The 18,291-nt window shown below is 44.2% G+C and overlaps 2 protein-coding genes across 13 annotated transcripts in view; one reads left to right on the plus strand and one right to left on the minus strand.

The window, feature by feature from the left end:
• ST7L (suppression of tumorigenicity 7 like) overlaps positions 1-18,291 on the plus strand; it is a 154,032-nt gene that overhangs the window by 127,843 nt on the left and 7,898 nt on the right. The window lies entirely within an intron of this gene.
• Positions 10,983-18,291, minus strand: part of CTTNBP2NL (CTTNBP2 N-terminal like) — a 63,917-nt gene continuing 56,608 nt past the window's right edge. For both annotated transcript variants that reach the window (XM_029228646.1, XM_029228647.1), the window contains 3 exons: positions 17,674-17,904; positions 14,007-14,114; positions 10,983-12,919 (listed from right to left, as the gene is read on the minus strand). In XM_029228646.1, the coding sequence (XP_029084479.1) occupies positions 11,438-12,919; positions 14,007-14,114; positions 17,674-17,904 (1,821 nt within the window). In that variant the 3' untranslated portion in view covers positions 10,983-11,437. The remainder of the gene's footprint in view (positions 12,920-14,006; positions 14,115-17,673; positions 17,905-18,291) is intronic.

An 18,291-nucleotide genomic window follows, 5' to 3' on the forward strand; every position in this document is an offset into this window, starting at 1 on the left:
CTGCTCTTCGTTGCGGTGTGTACTCTTCTCATCGCGGTGACTTCTCTTGTTGTGGAGCACAGGCCCTAGGCGTGTGGGCTTCAGTAGTTGTGGCTTGCGGGCTCTAGCGCACAGGCTCAGCGGTTGTGGCACACGGGCTTAGTTGCTCCTCGGCATGTGGGATCTTCCTGGACCAGGGCTCGAACCCGTTTTCCCTGCGTTGGCAGGTGATTCTTAACCACTGTGCCACCAGGGAAATCCCTTTTTTTTTTTTTTTGTAGCCATGCTGTGTGGCATATGGAATCTTAGTTCCCTGACCAGGGATTGAACCCATGCTCCTTGTAGTGGAAGCGTGGAATCTTAACCACTGGACCACCAGGGAATTCCCTGATTTTAGCTTTTTGGGTACAGATATTTTTGTTTTCCTATACAAATTCTTGAGCTTTGTTCTGGGATGCAGTCATTTGCAAATAGTTTGACCCTTTTTTAGTTTTTCTTTTAAACTTTTTTTTTAAGGTGGGAGCAGAGCAGCACTTAGGTTAATTTTGGCCCACTATAGAGACAAAGCCTTCTGAATGAATACTCTATCCCATGTTCCATGAATTATGAGATTTGTCATTCTGGTTAGTGAGAATGAAAACTATGCACAGTCCCAGGAGAGCTCTGAGTATTGTTCCCTCTAATCCTTTCGGGTGGCTCTCATTGGCTTTTGGGCATTTCTTCACATGCATATGTTGATTAGTACTTAGTTGAAGACCCCAGAGGAATCCTTTGAGGATCTCAGGACCTCTCTCTCATTGCATCTCTCTTGTCTACAATACTCTTATCTTCCGACTCTCAGCTTTATCTCCTGTACTTAGGGAGATTGCCAGGCCTACCTTGATTCCCCTTTCACTGCTGGGTCAATCATACGACTCACTTCATTTGTTTTCCATCTCTATACTTTGTTGCCTGATGTCCAATCTCTTGAAAATTGTTGTTTAGTATATTTTGCTCAGTGTTTAGTTGTTTTAGATGGGAGAACAAATCCAGTCCCTATTATTCCATCTTGGTCAGAAGCAGAATTCTCTAAAATTTTAAAAAACATATCTTTTGACTCCATACTCTAATCTTTGTATTTATGGTGCATTTATAATTGTGTTTACTGCATTACTGAATATTTTCCTGACAAAAGAGAAATTTTGTTTTGACTAGCATTGATGAGAAATTAATTGCCCACTTATAATTTTACACATCTAATAATTGGAAGAATTTTCTAGAGACCAGCTTCTGGCTTCATACATTTAAAACATTGTTTGTCCTCCATTTCCCATTTTACTTTTAGGACCAGGTTCTATAAGGTATATTTACATCAATACAACCTTTGGTGCTTCTCCTTCACGTCATTATGCAAGGTGAGGCAGCACAATGCTTGATAGGACCACTCCTGGAAGCCATTTCTACACTGGGATGGCTAGTAAAAACTCAACTATACACGAAAGTGACTGCAAACCACATAAATATATTTTACTCAAAAAATAACCCCGTATTCAATTTACCTTTAGCTAAATTCTCAAAATGCTGTGGCCACCACTCCAAGGTCACCCAACATGGGGGAAAGTGTGATATAGATGCCACCGTGAAAAGAGACAGCAGTCTTAACTGACTACAGTTAAAATACTTACTTTTGCAAATTTTATAAAAACATATGGCCACATGAACACACTGCTTGGGCCCTTCATGTTTGGAAGGGGCTGTGTCAATCGTGGTCCTTGAAGCTTAGCTTCATGGTAAGTCCGCCTCTGCTCATGATGCCCTTTTGGTTCAGGCTCCCAGTGATCCACCAAATAGAGTCCAAATTCTTCTCCTGGGCAGACTGGGCCCTTTCCTGAACCCATTTACTTCTCCAGATCCACACTCCCACCCAGACTTCTCACCACGCTGGTTGGCAACTTGGTGCATTGCATACATTTTTCTCATTACCTGGAATACCCTTAATTGCCTTCTTTTCCTGGGAGCATCTACCCCTCCTTCAAGAGCAGATTGAGTGTCATTTCCTCCGTGAGACCATTCCTGACTCCACTGGGGATTGTGTCACCACAGCTTATTCCTATTTTTATCTTTTTGATTCTTCACTCTTTTCAGAAGCAGAGGAAAGCTTCATTCTTTGATCGAAGAATGGAGAGGTGTGAGTCAGTGCTCCTGAGTACAAGATCTCCCTGAAAGGCCTTCAGCGGGGCTGTTTTATAAGGATCTTGTCAGAGGCAGGAGGATGGAATTCTGGGCAGTCTGGCACAGCTGTGCTGCCCCTGACACTCACTCCAGATCACAGTGCCGGGTGTGTGTCCCTGCACACAGCCTGCCGCCGCCATCTTGAATTGCAGTGTGTGCCGGGCATCTCTGCACACGACCCGCCGAGCTGAAGTGTCGGGCACAGCCATTTAGCTGAAGTGCTGGGGGACAAGGCCTCTGCACTCGGCACCCTATGAGCAAGTGAAACTGGTGTCAGGACTTACTGAAGCTCGGGTTCTTTATGTCTCATGAAGAAGGAATTCGGCGAGAGGTAAGAAGTAGATTTACTAAGGGGACACACGCTCCATAGAATGTGGTCCGTCTCAAAAGGCTTGAGAGCGGCCTCCTATTTTTATTATAGTCCGCATAATACCGTGTTTCGCATTGTCTCTCCCACCAGCATTTAAAGCCCCTAAGGCCCTGTTAACTTATTTATTTCTCTATCCCAGTGCCTAAGTCAGTGAGTTGCATCTAGTAGGAGCTAATGTATGCATGTTTGAACGAATGAAATCTCTTTGTTTTCCTCCCACAGAGTGCTGGCTCTTGCTCACTTATTTGTCTTATTAAGGTTTTTGTTTGTTTCAGCATAAACAGTATAGGAGGAGCAAGACATTTTTGAAGCATACTTAAATGAACGAATGAATATATAAATAAATGTTGATAGAGTCATGACCCCTGTGTAACAAATAGTTATGGATGATCTACTATTAGGAGCTACATAATACTAGTAGCTATCGCTTTCTGAGTGCTTACTTATGCCCTAACTAGTTTGGAGTCTTAGATTTGCTCAGTTAAGGCTCGCAATCCTATGAAGCGGTTTCTGGTGTGCTCTGCCCTTCTACTAGTTTGGGCTTCCATCCGTGCCTAAGGCAGGGACTGTGGCTGAGCTCCCGACTAGGCCATCAGGGAGGTGGCAGAGCGCGGATGTGGGGAGGGGACGCACCCCGCCCGTGCTCGCAGGTCTGAAGCTGGTCCCTTCCAGACCGCTGACCCGTCCTTTTCTAAGGAGGTGGGTGTGCGGCTACGCCTTGGTGTAGAGAGAATCTTAGCGACTGAAACACCAGGGGGCGCTAGCAATTCAGCTTTCCGATGAAGGGCGGGGCTGCCGTGGCAACCTCTCAGCTTCCTCTCTGGACTCGCAGCCCTGGAGCCGCCCTTTCGCCCGCTGCTTCTTTTCACAAAGGCTGCAAATCTGCAGACTACTCACCTTGTGCTACGTACTTGCCCGTTTTATCTCATTTAATTCTCACAAAACCCTAAGAGGAAGGTTCTCATATCTTCACTACATTGATGCTGAAATGAAGGCTAGCGAGGTTAATTGACTCGCTCAAGGTTACACAGAGGATGGCAGAGTCCTTGTTCTGAACGACTTTTCTTGCTCCTCCTACTTCTGCATCCCCACGTCCTACGCACATAGATTATACACATACCCCTATCAGCGCAAACCAGGATCCTTCTCCCTTCTGTTTATTTAAATCCGATGTCTCTAGACACACAGATTTCCCTGCTCTACTGAACTTCATAGGCACTTGGGGCCTCATCACCCACTTGGGGCACCTGCTGCCCAGCACTGCCCTGAGACGTCACATCTGCAAGGCTTGTTCCCCCATCAGTGTGTAAATTCCAGCCTTTAGCATGAGGCTTCACACAGAGTCAGTGCTTAATAAACATAACCTGAATAAGTGACAGGCAGGCACAGCAAATGTGTGTGTGTGTGTGTGTGTGTGTGTGTGTCCTTCTCAGTATAGCTCAGGGTCTGCAGAGAGACAGCAACAACAAAAACCTGTTGAAAATATGTGAATGAGGATTTAATAGTTTAACATTACTATTTTGCTCTACCTCCTTTATGTTTGTATCCAGCTGGGACTGAAAACTCCCAGAAGGTAAGGATGAGGAATGTTCGCATGCGTGTGTGTGTGTGTGTGTGTGTGTGTGTGTGTGTGTGTGTGTGTGTAGGGGGGTACTGGGGGAAACCGAGGAGACTGGGGCAGGGAGCAGAGCTTTTCCCATGGTGAGAATAAGGCTCACATAGAGTATGTGTGTGTGTGTGAGAGAGTGAGAGAGAGATGCCAAGATCTGAGTTAGAGCAGAAGGAAAATGAGCCCTGAATAGGAGCCTTGTGTGTGGCCCTGTGGTGCTGACTCACCAAGACTCAGGAGAGGAAAACACACTAGGGATGAAGAAGGGGCCTGTATGTTGTGGCCACCACCGTACCACCCTGAGGACACCCTGTCTGCTCTGAGGCCCAAATGGTCTTGAAAGGCTTTGATTTGGGTTAGGTGGGCTAGGAGTGGGGAGTGGGCACTACAGAGAATGGAGATGGGTAAGTCTTCTGAGAATGCAAAAGACCCTTCCTGGGAGAGCTATGGGTTTGAGTTCAGGTGGGAAAGGAGAAGCACGACGAGGAGGTGTCTCTCCCCATGTATTCAGTCGCCCTCTCCTCCACAGGCAGGTGTGGCAGGTCAGATTCACAAGCGGGGAGGGATAGATGCTCATGGCTTCAGTGGCTTCTTGTCCACACCTGAGGAACAAGACATGCCTTATGAGTAAGTTCTTCCCAGAGCTGATGCTGCAGATGGAGGCATAGCCTGGGAGTAGAAGCTCCACAATCCTCCCCACTCCCAGCCTCACTTCAGCTGTCAAACTGGTTAAGAAACAGGAGGACAGGATTTTTGTGGCAACCAGGATGGCAAGCAGCCCTAGGCCAAAAGGCAGAGGACAAAGCCCAGGTGAACAGGATCAAAGGTCAGACATTGTAGAGCAACAGGTGAGAGGAGGAAGGAGTGCCCGAGGGAGCAGCTAGGGCTGGGCTAGGAATTCTGATCCCAAGTCTGCTAGGGAAGGAGTGGGTAGCTGAAGCGGAAAGAGGGAGCCAGACTGACTTTTCAACCCAGGCCTCGTTCTCCTCATCTGTAGTACGAGGGAGCTAGAATCAAGGGTCTCTAAGCTTCCTTCTCGCTCTAACATTTGATGACTCCATGTGTGTAGGCGATCATCCCCCTTTCTCCCTACGAAAGCCCCCACTCCTTCAGTGTCCTGTTCCTAGCTCAAAGTCTCAAAAGAAAGCTAGTGAATCAGTGGATTCATACTTAGGTGTATGACTGACCATAAGCTAATATTCTGAACTCCCCAAATGTATTACATAGTTTTGACTATAGCATGGCCACTGGAAGGAGAGTGGACTTGAAGGCCAAATGGATGAAGGTTTGAATCCCAGCTGTGCCGCTGAATCTCAGCCCTGCTCCGCTGTAGGACCTTGAACAATGTACTGTGCCTCAGTAGGTATTCGTTACTTTATGGGTCAAGCAGGAATAACCTGCCTCTTTTAGTAGTTGAGTTGATTAAATGAAGTAACATATGTAATATACCTGATTGAGAGCTTGGCACCAAATAAAATACTCAGAAAATGTGTCCACCCACCTTTAGAGGACTTAACCATGGCTAGAAAGAACAGAGTCTGAGAGATTAAGGTGCAAGAGGCTTACCAGAGAGAACCCTTGGGATCCATAGGAAGAGAGGGGAGGGGAGGAAAATGAAGAGGCAGGAAAGCCGAGCTGCAACACAGTCTCAGTAGAGGGTTCAGCCAACCCTACAGGGGGTTTTGAAGCTGAGGTGTCCCTTCAGAGCTCCCTTGATTTGGGACAAGGAGGCCAGGTCTTTATATTCCATATCAATCAATCTTTAGATATGAACTGCCCATGGATGGAGATGTGACCTTGGTCAAATTGCTTTCTTTCAGTTAAGGCAATTCCTATAAGGGGCTTATAGCCAAGGGCTGTTTCCTGTCAGCATTTTCTGCAGCTAGGAAAATAAATCTTTCATTCCTGAAGGGAGACCTGAGTGTCTGCCATGTTGAATTAGTGAGTAGGACTCTTGTCAGGGATAAGGCCTGTTGCTACACTTCCCAGTAATTTCTCCAAGCCAACCATTTCACAGTGGTGTGCAGAGCCACGAGACCTTCCCCGTGCCCCTCCAGTCTAACAGCAGCACAAGTAGTCACACCACTGGGAGAAAAGGAGAAGGTGCTTCTACATCCCTCCAAGGGAATCACTTGTAGGTGTTCCAGAAGTACCCATTGGATTCTTTTCGAAGCTCGTCTTTTCTCTTTTGCTTATAGAGATTTAGAGGGTAGGAGGGGGACATTTATGTGTAATGCAGCAAGGTCCTTTCTCAACTTGCCTTTTGCCCGTTCCTAGGTCTTCCCTACAAGTTATTTGAGAATGTTTTGCAGAGTGCTGTGGCCTGGGAGCTCCTTCTTATACCAGCCCGAGCCCTTGCAGAGAGCACACCACATTGCTGTCTCCCTGAAACAGGACTCAGCTCTTTTTTTTTTTTGTGGTACGCGGGCCTCTCACTGTTGTGGCCTCCCTCTCCCGTTGCGGAGCACAGGCTCCAGACGTGCAGGCTCAGGGGCCATGGCTCACGGGCCCAGCCGCTCCGTGGCATGTGGGATCCTCCCGGACCGGGGCACGAACCCGTGTCCCCTGCATCGGCAGGCGGACTCTCAACCACTGCGCCACCAGGGAAGCCCAGGACTCAGCTCTTGGGGCCCTCTTGTGCCTCTCTCTCTGATCTCATCCTAAGACCAAGACAAGCCAACTGAAACATAATGCAAACACAGGGAGATAGTGCAGAACTCCAGGTAAGTAATGCTTTGGTGAGAGGAGAAAAGATATTTGCTTCTTTTCTAGTTAACTTTTTCCTGCCCACAAAGATCTGTTTTTGCTGGGACCACCTTTAACGACCCTATATGGCATTTAAACCCCACTTGCATTATTCAGTTGTCTCTGGTAGCTTTCTGCGTTGTTGTGCACCCCCCAACCAGAGCGTGAGTACCTTGAGGTTTTCTACGGTAGCCACTTTGGTTTCTGTCTCATCTTAAATATCTAAGAAACATGAGTTGCTTGAGGGGAATTAAGATGTTCTGTTTTTGTTCCATTTACTTGCCCTGATAAAGGTCTCTAGGTTAGGGTGGTGGAGGAGTGGCATGATGTCCTGCAAGGTTTAAGCCTGCCTCATGCTAAGCAGCAGCCCAGGCACTTACCTTGAGCTCCACCTTGGTCTGCTCATCAGAATCTCCAGGGGGAAGGGCCTGGAACTGGCGTCACGAGTGACTCTGGACATTCTCATTTGGGAAGCAGGTAGTGGAAAGAGCAAAGTACTGGGTTTTCAATTCAGGCCCTGTCACTTACTAAGGTCTCTACTACAAATCTGGTCTTCAACTACCTCACGTGCACACTGGGGATGATAACACCTCACAGCACCCTTGTGCAAATTAGTAAGGGAATATGTGTGTGGAATCATTAACATGGTGCTTGGAATCCAAGTAGGCACTCTTGACTCTGAGTATCATTGACATTCTAGCAAAACAGATTGTAGAGCTCAAGACATCTCCTTAGGTTAGAGGCAAGTAAGTTCTTGTGAAAGAACAGGTATGGGCCATGAGGCACTACTTCTCAAAATGTGAGCCTCCGATCACCTGCATCACCTGGCCCCTAGGCCCAATCCCCAGGAATCCTTATTTTTAGCAGGATTCCCTTAAGCACAATAAAGTTTAAGAATCACTACCCCAGTCTCCTTTCTCCTCCTTTACTTGCACCAATGAACTGGCCATTGATATGTGAGCAGATGGGTGGACAGGCTCTCAAGTTTTCGCAACTAGTTTTATATCAATTAAATTAAAATTACTCCTGTGGAACAAACAATGCTCATTGCCTACCTCTGACGCATTATGAAAACACAAACTATTTTGAAGCAGCATTTCTCAAGACATTTGAAGTTCTGTTTCAAGGGCTAAGCATCAGAAGCGCTCTTTATAAATCACACACACACACACACACACACACACACACACACACACACACACATTGACAAGGCAGCATTGCTGAAGTGAGGCTGTTATGAAAAAATGGATATATCCTGTGTTTGTTGAAATGATCATTAATTGGCTTAAATGCTGGGAACTTAGATGTGTAAACATCCACACTGAACATCTTTTGTACATCAAAGGATTTTCAAGTGCTTTTGTCTGGCTACACTAGCATTTGCTAACAGTGTAGCAGCAACAGCACTGGACTAGGAGACAAGAGATGCATTAGTCATTTGTAAAATGAGAGGGCTGGACAAGATCAGGCGTTCTTAGAGTACATGATTCATGGATGGAGTCAGGGTCTCTGGACACCGTGAAGCCATCAACCAAATTTTGCACATAAGCATATACATTTTTCTGGGGACAGAGTCTAGCAGTTTTTAGATTCTCAAAAGGTCCAGAATCCCCAAATGGTTTAAAAATTACAGACTGGATTATTGTGAAGACTCCTCCCAGCTCTAAGATTCTAAGGAAAACCAATGTCCCAGCTCCTTTTGGGGTCTAACCTGGATGGGTCACTGACTTCGTTTGTTTTTTTAAAGCCAGGAGTGAGTGCTCCCTCTTCACCAATCTGCTCCTTCCCCAACAAAATCGGCCCTGTTGTGCAACATTCTCCATTTCGTACAAACAAGACTATTTTTTGCCCAGACAGTAGGATTTAACTTGTTTTAATGAAGTCTGCTATAAAAACAGGTGAAGACTTCTGCACGGTACATTTGGCTTTACACATGTTAAGGACTAGTTAATGCTTGTGCTATGCATTGCACAGCATTATAATCTGTTGACCAGTAACATAGCTTTTGCAACACGGGTTAAGACCAAAATTGTGAATCACAGAACTTTTACTTAGCACACACACAAGCTATGGCAAACTTAAATACTAACCTATAATACCTAACTGGGTTACTGGATCCACTGCAGTATTGTGCTTATTTATCTCAGAAGATAGGCAACTAGCAAAAATACACATTTCTTTTGCATTTCCCCACCCCCATATTACACTGTAAAAGAAATACATTATTCAGTGCACTTCCTAAGAAATAAACTTCCTTATAGTATCTCTCTCTCTCTATATCTATGCCAAAACAAAAGAAGAGCACAATGCAATTTGTAAGATTACCATTTAAAGCAAAAGGTAATAACACTCTGGGATTATAGCCCCCTCTTCTGCTTAGAAAGTTCAGCTATTTTATCATCCAGTTCATGTGACTATGCACGGGAATAAAACTTAATGCGTGATTGCTCTGGGAAGTTTAAGATAACCCCTTTGTCATTTGGTAGACACGCTGAGGCATTAATAGTATTTTAACTTTTTGATGTATTGTCTTTAGTCAAACCATAAGCTGTGCAGACACCAATATACTCCATAGTCATTTATCTTGATTTCCAGCACTTGCTTTTCCCCCCATCAACTCATGTTGGATTAAGAGGAAATAGATTTAAATTATAGCAGGTCAGTGGCTGCTGGATAGATGCTGGCTAGAAAAATGTATGTGAGGACACCAAGGCCTCTTCATCCTTGTGGACACAAAATCATGTACCCACCATGTCTGTGCTGGGTTGCAGACAGTCTTGTTTGGAAGAGAAGAATAGTCATTATACTCTGCGGAGTTTGTTGGCTGCGCTAGCCAACAGGTTGGAAAGTCTGGAGGCTTCTGTCCTCACAAACTTGCTGTGATGGAAATGACCGAAGTTTCTAGAATGAAAGAGGCTGCAGCTTGGCAGCTTGCGGGCTGAATCCAGCTGCAGAAGTGTTTAACTAGCAGTATTTAAATATTTCTGTATCAGTTCTTGATATTTAAAAATGAGAATGTTTCTCATGAAAATTTGGATTTCATAAAAATTTTAGGAGCTGGTAACCCGGGTCTAGCATTCTTGCATGGCAACAAGCAGCTGAAACTGAACAGGGGGTGCCCTTTGTAACGGGGCTTGGGCACTTCAGTTTGCTACAGCTCCCACTGCTCCCAGCTGTCATACATCACTTGAGTGACCGACCTGTTTCACTCATTTATATGACCAGTTGAGTTTTGTGACACTGGGTTGGTTTGGCCTTGTCTTCTTTTGATGCTGAAGACCTGATTTCATTTGAAATTTTCCCCTCCTGGTGGACAAGAGTCCTCCTGTGATTGACTGGGTCCCAGCTATAACTAGTTGTTTTAGTAGGTAATCTTAGCATGCATTTCTACTCGTCCTTTATGCTATATTGCAAACTCCAAAGATATAATCACACTATTATTTATGTGTTTAAGTGTGTGTATGTTAAACACGTAAAAGGGGTGTTTATCTATACAGATATATGTATACTTCCATTTAGGCAAAAGTTAATTTGGTTCCACAGATAGACACAGAGTGCCGGCAGCTTGGAGAAAAGTGTAACAATTTGCTAAAACCTGTATAATTCTGACTTATAATATTACAAAGACAGTGAACTTTAAGTTATTGCTTTTTCATTACAGAATAAAGATCTCATTCTGTTGCAAAACTTTTATACAGAATGAGTAACCATTTCCTATTCAAGTAATAGCAATCGGAATCAGAAGTTCCTTACACAACAGTAGATGCCTGAAGATATTTTTGAAGGATATGTGATTTCACTGTATTCAAAAACTTACTTATGCAGGAAACTGGGAGCGATGTAATTTTTCAAAAGTACAAGAAAATCAGCACCCCAACTGCTTAATGTTCAGGAGGGTTTCTCAAGGGCTCTATAAAGCTCAGCTTTGTGGCGAGTTCACACCCACCTTTAGGATTCCCATTCTACTTATGCAGCCTTGTTTCTGAACACAAAGCTTGTATTAAAAAACAGTAAAAGACGATTAAAAGCAGTGTTGGATTTAACATTCAGAATTCACAGAGGATCTCATTTTTTGCAGTTAAATGATCCATTTTGTGTTACTGCTGCAGAATCACATTCATATGGCAGTCTCATTTCAGGCACTTTTATAACATGTTCATCTGGAATAAAAAGTCTGCATGAGCCACTTCCACATAATTCAAAATGAGTGTTGAGGGATTCTAGTCCCCAGATAGACAGGAAATCACCACCTGGTACTCAATTAGCTTTCTCCATCATAACACGATGGTGACTGCAAAGCTTAGACATCTTTGAGGTGCCCTTCTAGCTTTAGCACAAAGATGTGAATCATAAAAATCCAAACTACTTAGTTTCTACCTAAAAACAAAAAGGTGAAATACACTAAATGTATTATAGTTTCAGCTACTATCAAAATAAATAACATGATCTGACTCAATGGTTTGACTCTGAGCTCTTGGATGAAATCTGATGGAATGTCAAACGTGGAGACTCCCTCCTAGGGACTAGCTACTGGTAGGCAAAAGTATCTCAACGTCCTTGCCATTGGCTACGACAGCATTAGAAGAGCAGCTGCTGGCGAGGTCTTCTGTGGTGGTCAAAGAGGATGCCTGGGGATGAGGTTTGGTCAGTGGAGTGGCAGCAGATGGAGAAGGAGTGAGGCCAGGTTTCTTGGGTGGGATGGGTGGAGGGTTTCCTCTCTCAGCTCTGGGGATGGTAGGGGACTTGATCCCTGGAGACAGGGGGCTCAGAGGACTAGACACTTTCCCTGGAGTAGGTGAATGGCTGGTGTCACCTCTTGGGCTGGCAGTGTTGGCCAGATTTCGATAGTCTGTGCCAAAGGGAGAGCTGTTGGGAGACACAGGCTTGATTGGTCCTTGCTGGCTAGTGAATCTGGAGAGCACCTGGGTGACTGTGTTTCGGGCCAGCTGCTTGGCGGCAGAGTTGTCTATGAGGGTTGGGGATAGATCCCTGGATGGAGGGCTCTGTAGACCACTAGCTTGTTGGTCCTGATCTGCTTGGGACTGAAATTTGTGCCGAGCTGCATGGAACCGCTGGTTGATCCCTACTTGGTAGGATGACTGGTAGCCAGGGCTGCTAGCTGATGACCCCAATAAGCGCTTAGTTAGTACTGGTGAAGAGCAAGGAGAGGATGCGAGAGAGGAAGAGGCAGTGCTGCTGGGAGACAGTGAGCTCCCACTGGAAGGGAGGTGACCAGGCGCTAGGACTGGAGTCTCTATTCCCACAGGACACCCACCATTCTCTACTGCTTTCTCTTGGGCCAATCCCACAGGCTTCTCTCGTGGAGGCGCTTGGTTTTCTACACTGCTGCCTGTAATCAGCTCCTTGGTAGTTTGCATTTCTGGGTCAAAATGTCCATTGGTTTTTGCATAAGAGTAAGCAGGAGTGGTGGGACCAGGCAGCCCTGTGGCTGTTACCTTGGCCGTGCTGCTCCCATGGGTTCTTTCTGCCTGAAAACTCTCCGTTTGGCAAAATACAGACACTAGCACAGGTGGCTCAGTTGCCGTGCCTTTAGACAGGGTTACTGGTTTCTTCACTTGCGCGCTGGGGCTACTTTGCTGGTGCAAAGCCTCTAGGTCCTTCACTATCTTCTTCAAACTCTCCATCTCTTCTTTCAGAGTTCTGGTCCGGTTCTCTTCTCGGTTCAGCTTTGCTCTCAGTTGTTCCCTTTCAATGTCAAACTCAGACAACTGCTTCTCCACCTGGGCCTCCGTCTGCAAGCCCCGCTTCCTCTCAGCAGCCAGCTCTTCCTCCAGCTTGCTCACCCGGCTCTTCTCCTTCTCTAGTTTCAGGCTCAGCTCTCCCGCCTTCTGGCCCTCCTCGGTGGCCTTGTTGGTGGCCTTCTTGCACTCGCGCACCAGCATGGAGGAGAGCTGCTTGTGGCGGGAGCGCTCCTCTTCCAGCTGACTGGAGAGCTTCTTCTGCTCTTTTTCAAACTTTTTCACTTGGGACTTTTCAAATTCCAACTACAAAAGAATGCCACCACAATCTTGATTAGAGTAAGGAAACAAAGAGATACTGAAAAACTTATCAAGTAGAATGAATCAAGCTAGCTGTTTTCTGGCACATGGGATTACCATGTGTGCCATGTGCTTACATCAAATATTTAAGTATCAGAACACCTAACATAAAAATGTACACACTACGACTTAATCTTCCTTTGATGATTTAGGAGGCACTTCTAGTTCTTATTGTCTCAGGGTTATTAGTGGGAATCTGAATCATCATTGTGTTTTATGTTATGGAAAGTTCAGGGGATTAGAGCCAATCAAAACAGCAGAAAGCCATATCAACCAGATTTTGTGATGAATGCTGCTGAAAACTTTTAAAGCTTCAGTAATAATTCTGGTCTTAAAAACAAACAAACATTAAGTAGTTGCATTTGAATCATTCCTCTTATACAAATGCCATCTCCTTTAACATCATCCCAACCCTATTTAAGGCACAGAGTGAGAGGGAAAGGGTTGAAGGAACCCTTTTAGTCAGTGTTTTTCAAACTCTGAGACTCATTCATGGACGGTAAAACCATTTAGTGAGCCGTGATCAGAAATAAAAAAAAATGAAATAGAAGCGAAAATATCCATGTGTATTAGAAGCAGTAAGGGTTATGTATGATTTCATGAGATTTTTGTTTCAGGCATATGTATATATGTGTATATATACTGGGTTGTGATGTAAAATGTATTTCTTACTAGGAGTCCTAAGTCAAAAAAAGTTGGAGAGTTCAAAGTTAGTGTTCCCCAAAGTGTGTTCTATGGAATGACAGTCCCATAGTGAATGATCTATGTTAAAAGATTTTATGAAAACATAAATTTGCTAAACACAGAATACCCTATCTTGTTCTTGAAGACTCACAGCATGCTTCTGCATACTAAAGGGTCTAACAAATTGAAGTTAGAAACCTCTTTAACTTCGTTTAATCCAGTAATTCCCAGACTTATTTGACCACAAAGCCCCCTTTTTTTGAGCAACACCAATTTACACCCTGCAGAATAATCTTCAAGAAATGCTACTCTAGGCAAATGCTGCTCTGAGCCCCTCCACCTTAATTACCTGTTGAGTCAGCCGCTCTCTCTCCTTCTCCAGCATGTAGGTGACATCATCTCCTTCAGCTGTGTCCTGTGCATGCCTTTGCCTTTCTTCCTCAAGGTCTAAGATTACCTTTAAGGAATTAAAAAAAAAAATCATTTTCAAATATCAAGGAGTCACACTTAGAATACAATTAAATACTAAGTGTCCTTCTAAGCACCCAAGATCATTCCATAGATAAATAAATAAGTAAATCCCAGTCAGGGCCATCAAGGAGCACACTGTCTAGAAGGGTGAAAGATATGTAAGCTATGTGCCAGGAAACAATACAGTACATACTTAACCGAGGTAACACGAAGTGGCATGTAAATAGAAGAGAGCAACTCATTAGCTGTAGGGGCTGAGAAGGTTTCAGAGAATTATTAAGTTTGGTGGGACTAGGGGACAGATGTAGGTGATGAAGCAAGGCAGGACCACGGAAAGCTGAAAGCTGAGGCTCTCCCTTGATGTTCAAATCACTGGAGGTACCAGAGGGTGAAGCCTAAAATTAAACATTTCAAATAGGTGACATCCTAACTGTGCCTTGCTTAATTAATATATGCATTTCGTGTACAGTAGATAAGAGGTGAAAAGACTCTATTGAATTTATCCTGCATGTGAAAAGGCTCAATTATTGAGATCTTAAGTGGAGATTTTTCACAAGGCTTTTTTTTTTTTTTTTTTTGCGGTACGCAGGCCTCTCCCTGTTGTGGCCTCTTCCGTTGTGGAGCACAGGCTCCGGATGTGCAGGCTCAGCGTCCATGGCTCACGGGCCCAGCTGCTCCGCGGCATGTGGGATCCTCCCGGACCGGGGCACGAACCTGTGTCCCCTGCATCGGCAGGCGGACTCTCAACCACTGTACCACCAGGGAAGCCCCACAAGGCTTTTTAATTAACCTGCCTATCCCATTCCACTTATCCTTGTGTCAAGGGATTAAGCCCAATTTTAAGAATACAAATTTAAAGGGACATTTCCGCACATAATCCTGCCTACAACTGCATAATATTCCAATGGCTATGGATTTCTTCGTAGCTTCTGCTCATGCTTCAGAGGTGCCTTGGCCTAGACCTCCCTAGGCCAGAGCACTGTCATCCCAATGGCCATTTCCTATTGTTTCTCCTCACTAACAACTGTTATTAAAGGAGAGAGAAAACTTTCTGGGACTCCTTTTTCAATACAAAAATGAAAACATTTTGGTGTATTTCCTACTGGTTAAAAGAAAATAAAACTTTGGCAACTTTATAGAAAGAACAGCTTTTGCCTAAAGGTGGTAGATCATCTCCTCTCCCTTCGGAGAGCCGTCTAAAATGATAGAAATGGGATGAAAAGAATAAAACCCCACAAAGTCAAAAAGAGAGACTTTGGCAGACGAGAAATTTTACTACCATTCAGAAGAAAGCAAGTGGCTGGAGGAGTGGTAACTACTTTGGTACGGGGGAGGAAGCTGCTGTGCGCTGCAGGATCCCAAGGACATATGGAACCTGCAGGTGGCAGACACTGCACCGGGGAGGCGAGGTGTAGGAGGGAAGACAAGGGCACTGGCTCCAAGTCCGTATTTTCAGAAGAGTTATTCGTCCCCGCAATCTGATTCCTGTACACAGAATGCTCAGCCAGGCATCTACTGCCCGGGAATACACCAGATGTTTATCCTCTAAAGAAACAGAATGTGACAGGCTCCAGCTCTAGTAATAACAGATATGACAGAGAATGAGGGTGAGGAAAGGGTATTATGTTTGTTTTGGGAAGATGGCAGGGGTGGAGCGAAGGGAGGTGGACACCGTGTAAGATAATGAAATCCACATCTATAATAAAAGAAAGTAAATATGTGTCTAAAATTGATAAAGCAAGAGAGAGCAGTATATCAGTTAGAAATATGGAAGTTAGCTGCCAAAATAAACAGTTAAAAGAAAAAAGAGGTTGTCTCTAATACTGAGGAGGAGAGAGAATGGGAAGGGGTGGACTAGGGAACCCTATTTTTCGTAATAAGCAGAGTAACCACATAATTGACTGTTCAAACCACTAACATGTCTGAGAGCCAAAGCGGGTATTGTTAACAACTATGCCAAGGAAACAGGCTTAAACTGGAATTCTCTCAGGCAAACTGGGACTATATGCACCCTAATTATAAGCCTCTAGTTTGATGTCTAACAAAGTCAGTGTTCTACTTTGATAAAACACTTAAGATCAGATAGGCAGCTGTTTTAAAATATTTAATACTATCTTACACTGAAATACAGTGTTAGGGAAGTTTGAATTGTTTAACTCTTCCTCTCCCCAATCACCTAGAACCATAAATTATCCCAACACTACACCTTCAATGGGCATGACAGCCAGCCAGCCCTTCAGTACAACTCAGTTACTTCATGTATGAAATAGAAAACAGGCCTGCCTATCAAACAAGGATGTTATGAAGATTTTCTCATAATATTATGTAAAAGCCCCCAAATTTAGGCAACTACCTCAATCTCATTGACACCTTTTAAATTGGGGCATAAATGTCTTCAGATTACTTCAGTCTAGTCCAGAGGTTAACTTTTCTGGGTGTTGGAGAACTCTGAGAATTCAAGTAAGGATATGGGGAAAAAATTCATTTTCTACAAAATGCATAAACTTTTGGCACTCTGTATATTTTCTGGGGGATCATGGAACATCTGAGACCCATTCGTGGTTAAGAACTCCCACTCTGGCCTTTTGTTTGGACTCTGTGAAGGGAAAGAAAAATCATGGGCAAGACCTAAGCCCTTAAGCACTTTGTCAGATGCATTTTAAGCAGATGGCTCTCTAAAGCAGGTAACCATAAAAGTAAACGAAGGTCCATCAAACTGCAGCTGCTAGCCCAATTTTTTCAGAATAAAATGCTTCCTACTAAATGCACTGATGTCCCCCCTTGTTGATATAAATCTAAACCAATAGTTCTTAAAAATGCAGACTCTAGCCAAGCATTTTTTCCAGGCCAAATCTGAGCCATAAATGATAAGTCGGGGAATGAGATCACAAGCGCTAGAAGAATTCCAAGGAGATGAGGTAGAGGAAAGCACAGGTTTGCCTTCCTAACACACACACACACACACACACACACACACACACACACACACACACTTTCCTAACAGGGTAGAACAGCTTTAAGGTAAACAACCCTAGGGACTGTTTATGGTTTCATGAGAAGTAAAATGCAGTGAAACTCGAAACTAGAAATAAATGAAAATAATCTATTGGCTTGTATGTTTATAGTCAGGTAAATTCTCTAATTCTTTCTCTCTCTCTCTCTCTGATATAGCATTCCCCAAATACCTGTTAATCTTTCTATTTATCACTTACGTAAGCAAATAGGGAACACTCCGTTCAGCTACAAGGCTTGGTCAAGCCCCAGTTTGTTGCCAAAGTTTGGATGACCAAGAGTTGAAAAAACATACCAAGTGTTTTGGAGTGTCATATCAAGAAGAAATGCCATCTGAAATAATGCGTCTGGCACACTGCCTAAATTTAACATTTGGAATAACCTGCATTTTCTATCTCCTGGCTCTTAGGTAAGCTCAGGGGCTTTTTTACACCTGTGAGACCTCCCAGTTAAGTTACTGTGAGAGCTGGCAGCTGACGGGAAAGTGTCAGGCATTTCAGGAGTTTGCAGGCGCACGTCAGCGGTGAGCCCACCTTGCGGTGCCTGCTCTCTGCGGCAGCCAGCTGCGACAGCATGCGCTCCTGCATGTTCTTGCACTGCTTCATCACCACCTTAAGAATCGAGAGCGGGTTTGTGCAGACTGGCTGCTTCTCGCCATCGTTCTTCTCCTTCAGTGTTTCAAAGTCTCTCTGGAGTGCCATTAAAGGATCACTGATGTTATATTTTCCATAGCGTTCTTCAATGAAAGTATCTCTGTGTTGGGCCTGGGAAAGAAAGGAAAATAAGCATTTTGCTTTCAAATACTGCTGAGGAGGGGATCTGCTAGTAGTTAGACATCAAAGGTAGTGGTGTGAGTATGAAGTAACCTTTTGACTACAAATCAGACAGGGTCATCTAAGTATAGAAACAACATCAGAAAAGGGGCATAGCATATTAATGGGAACAAATACTTATGTAAAGCTAAGTACCAGTTAGACATTGATCTAAGTGTTTAGGTGCAGGTTATTTAAATTTTACAACCCTATAAGGTAGTGCTATCATCTCCATTTTGCAGATGAGAAAATTACTACGGAGAGGTCAAGTGACTTGTTTCAGGTTACTCATCTAGCAAGCTGTCAGAATTGGGATTTAAACCCAGGCAGCCTGGCTCT

The sequence above is a fragment of the Monodon monoceros genome, unplaced genomic scaffold (assembly GCF_005190385.1).
Source record: "Monodon monoceros isolate NGI ecotype Baffin Bay Population unplaced genomic scaffold, NGI_Narwhal_1 Super_Scaffold_18, whole genome shotgun sequence".
Classification (NCBI taxonomy): Eukaryota; Metazoa; Chordata; class Mammalia; order Artiodactyla; family Monodontidae; genus Monodon; species Monodon monoceros.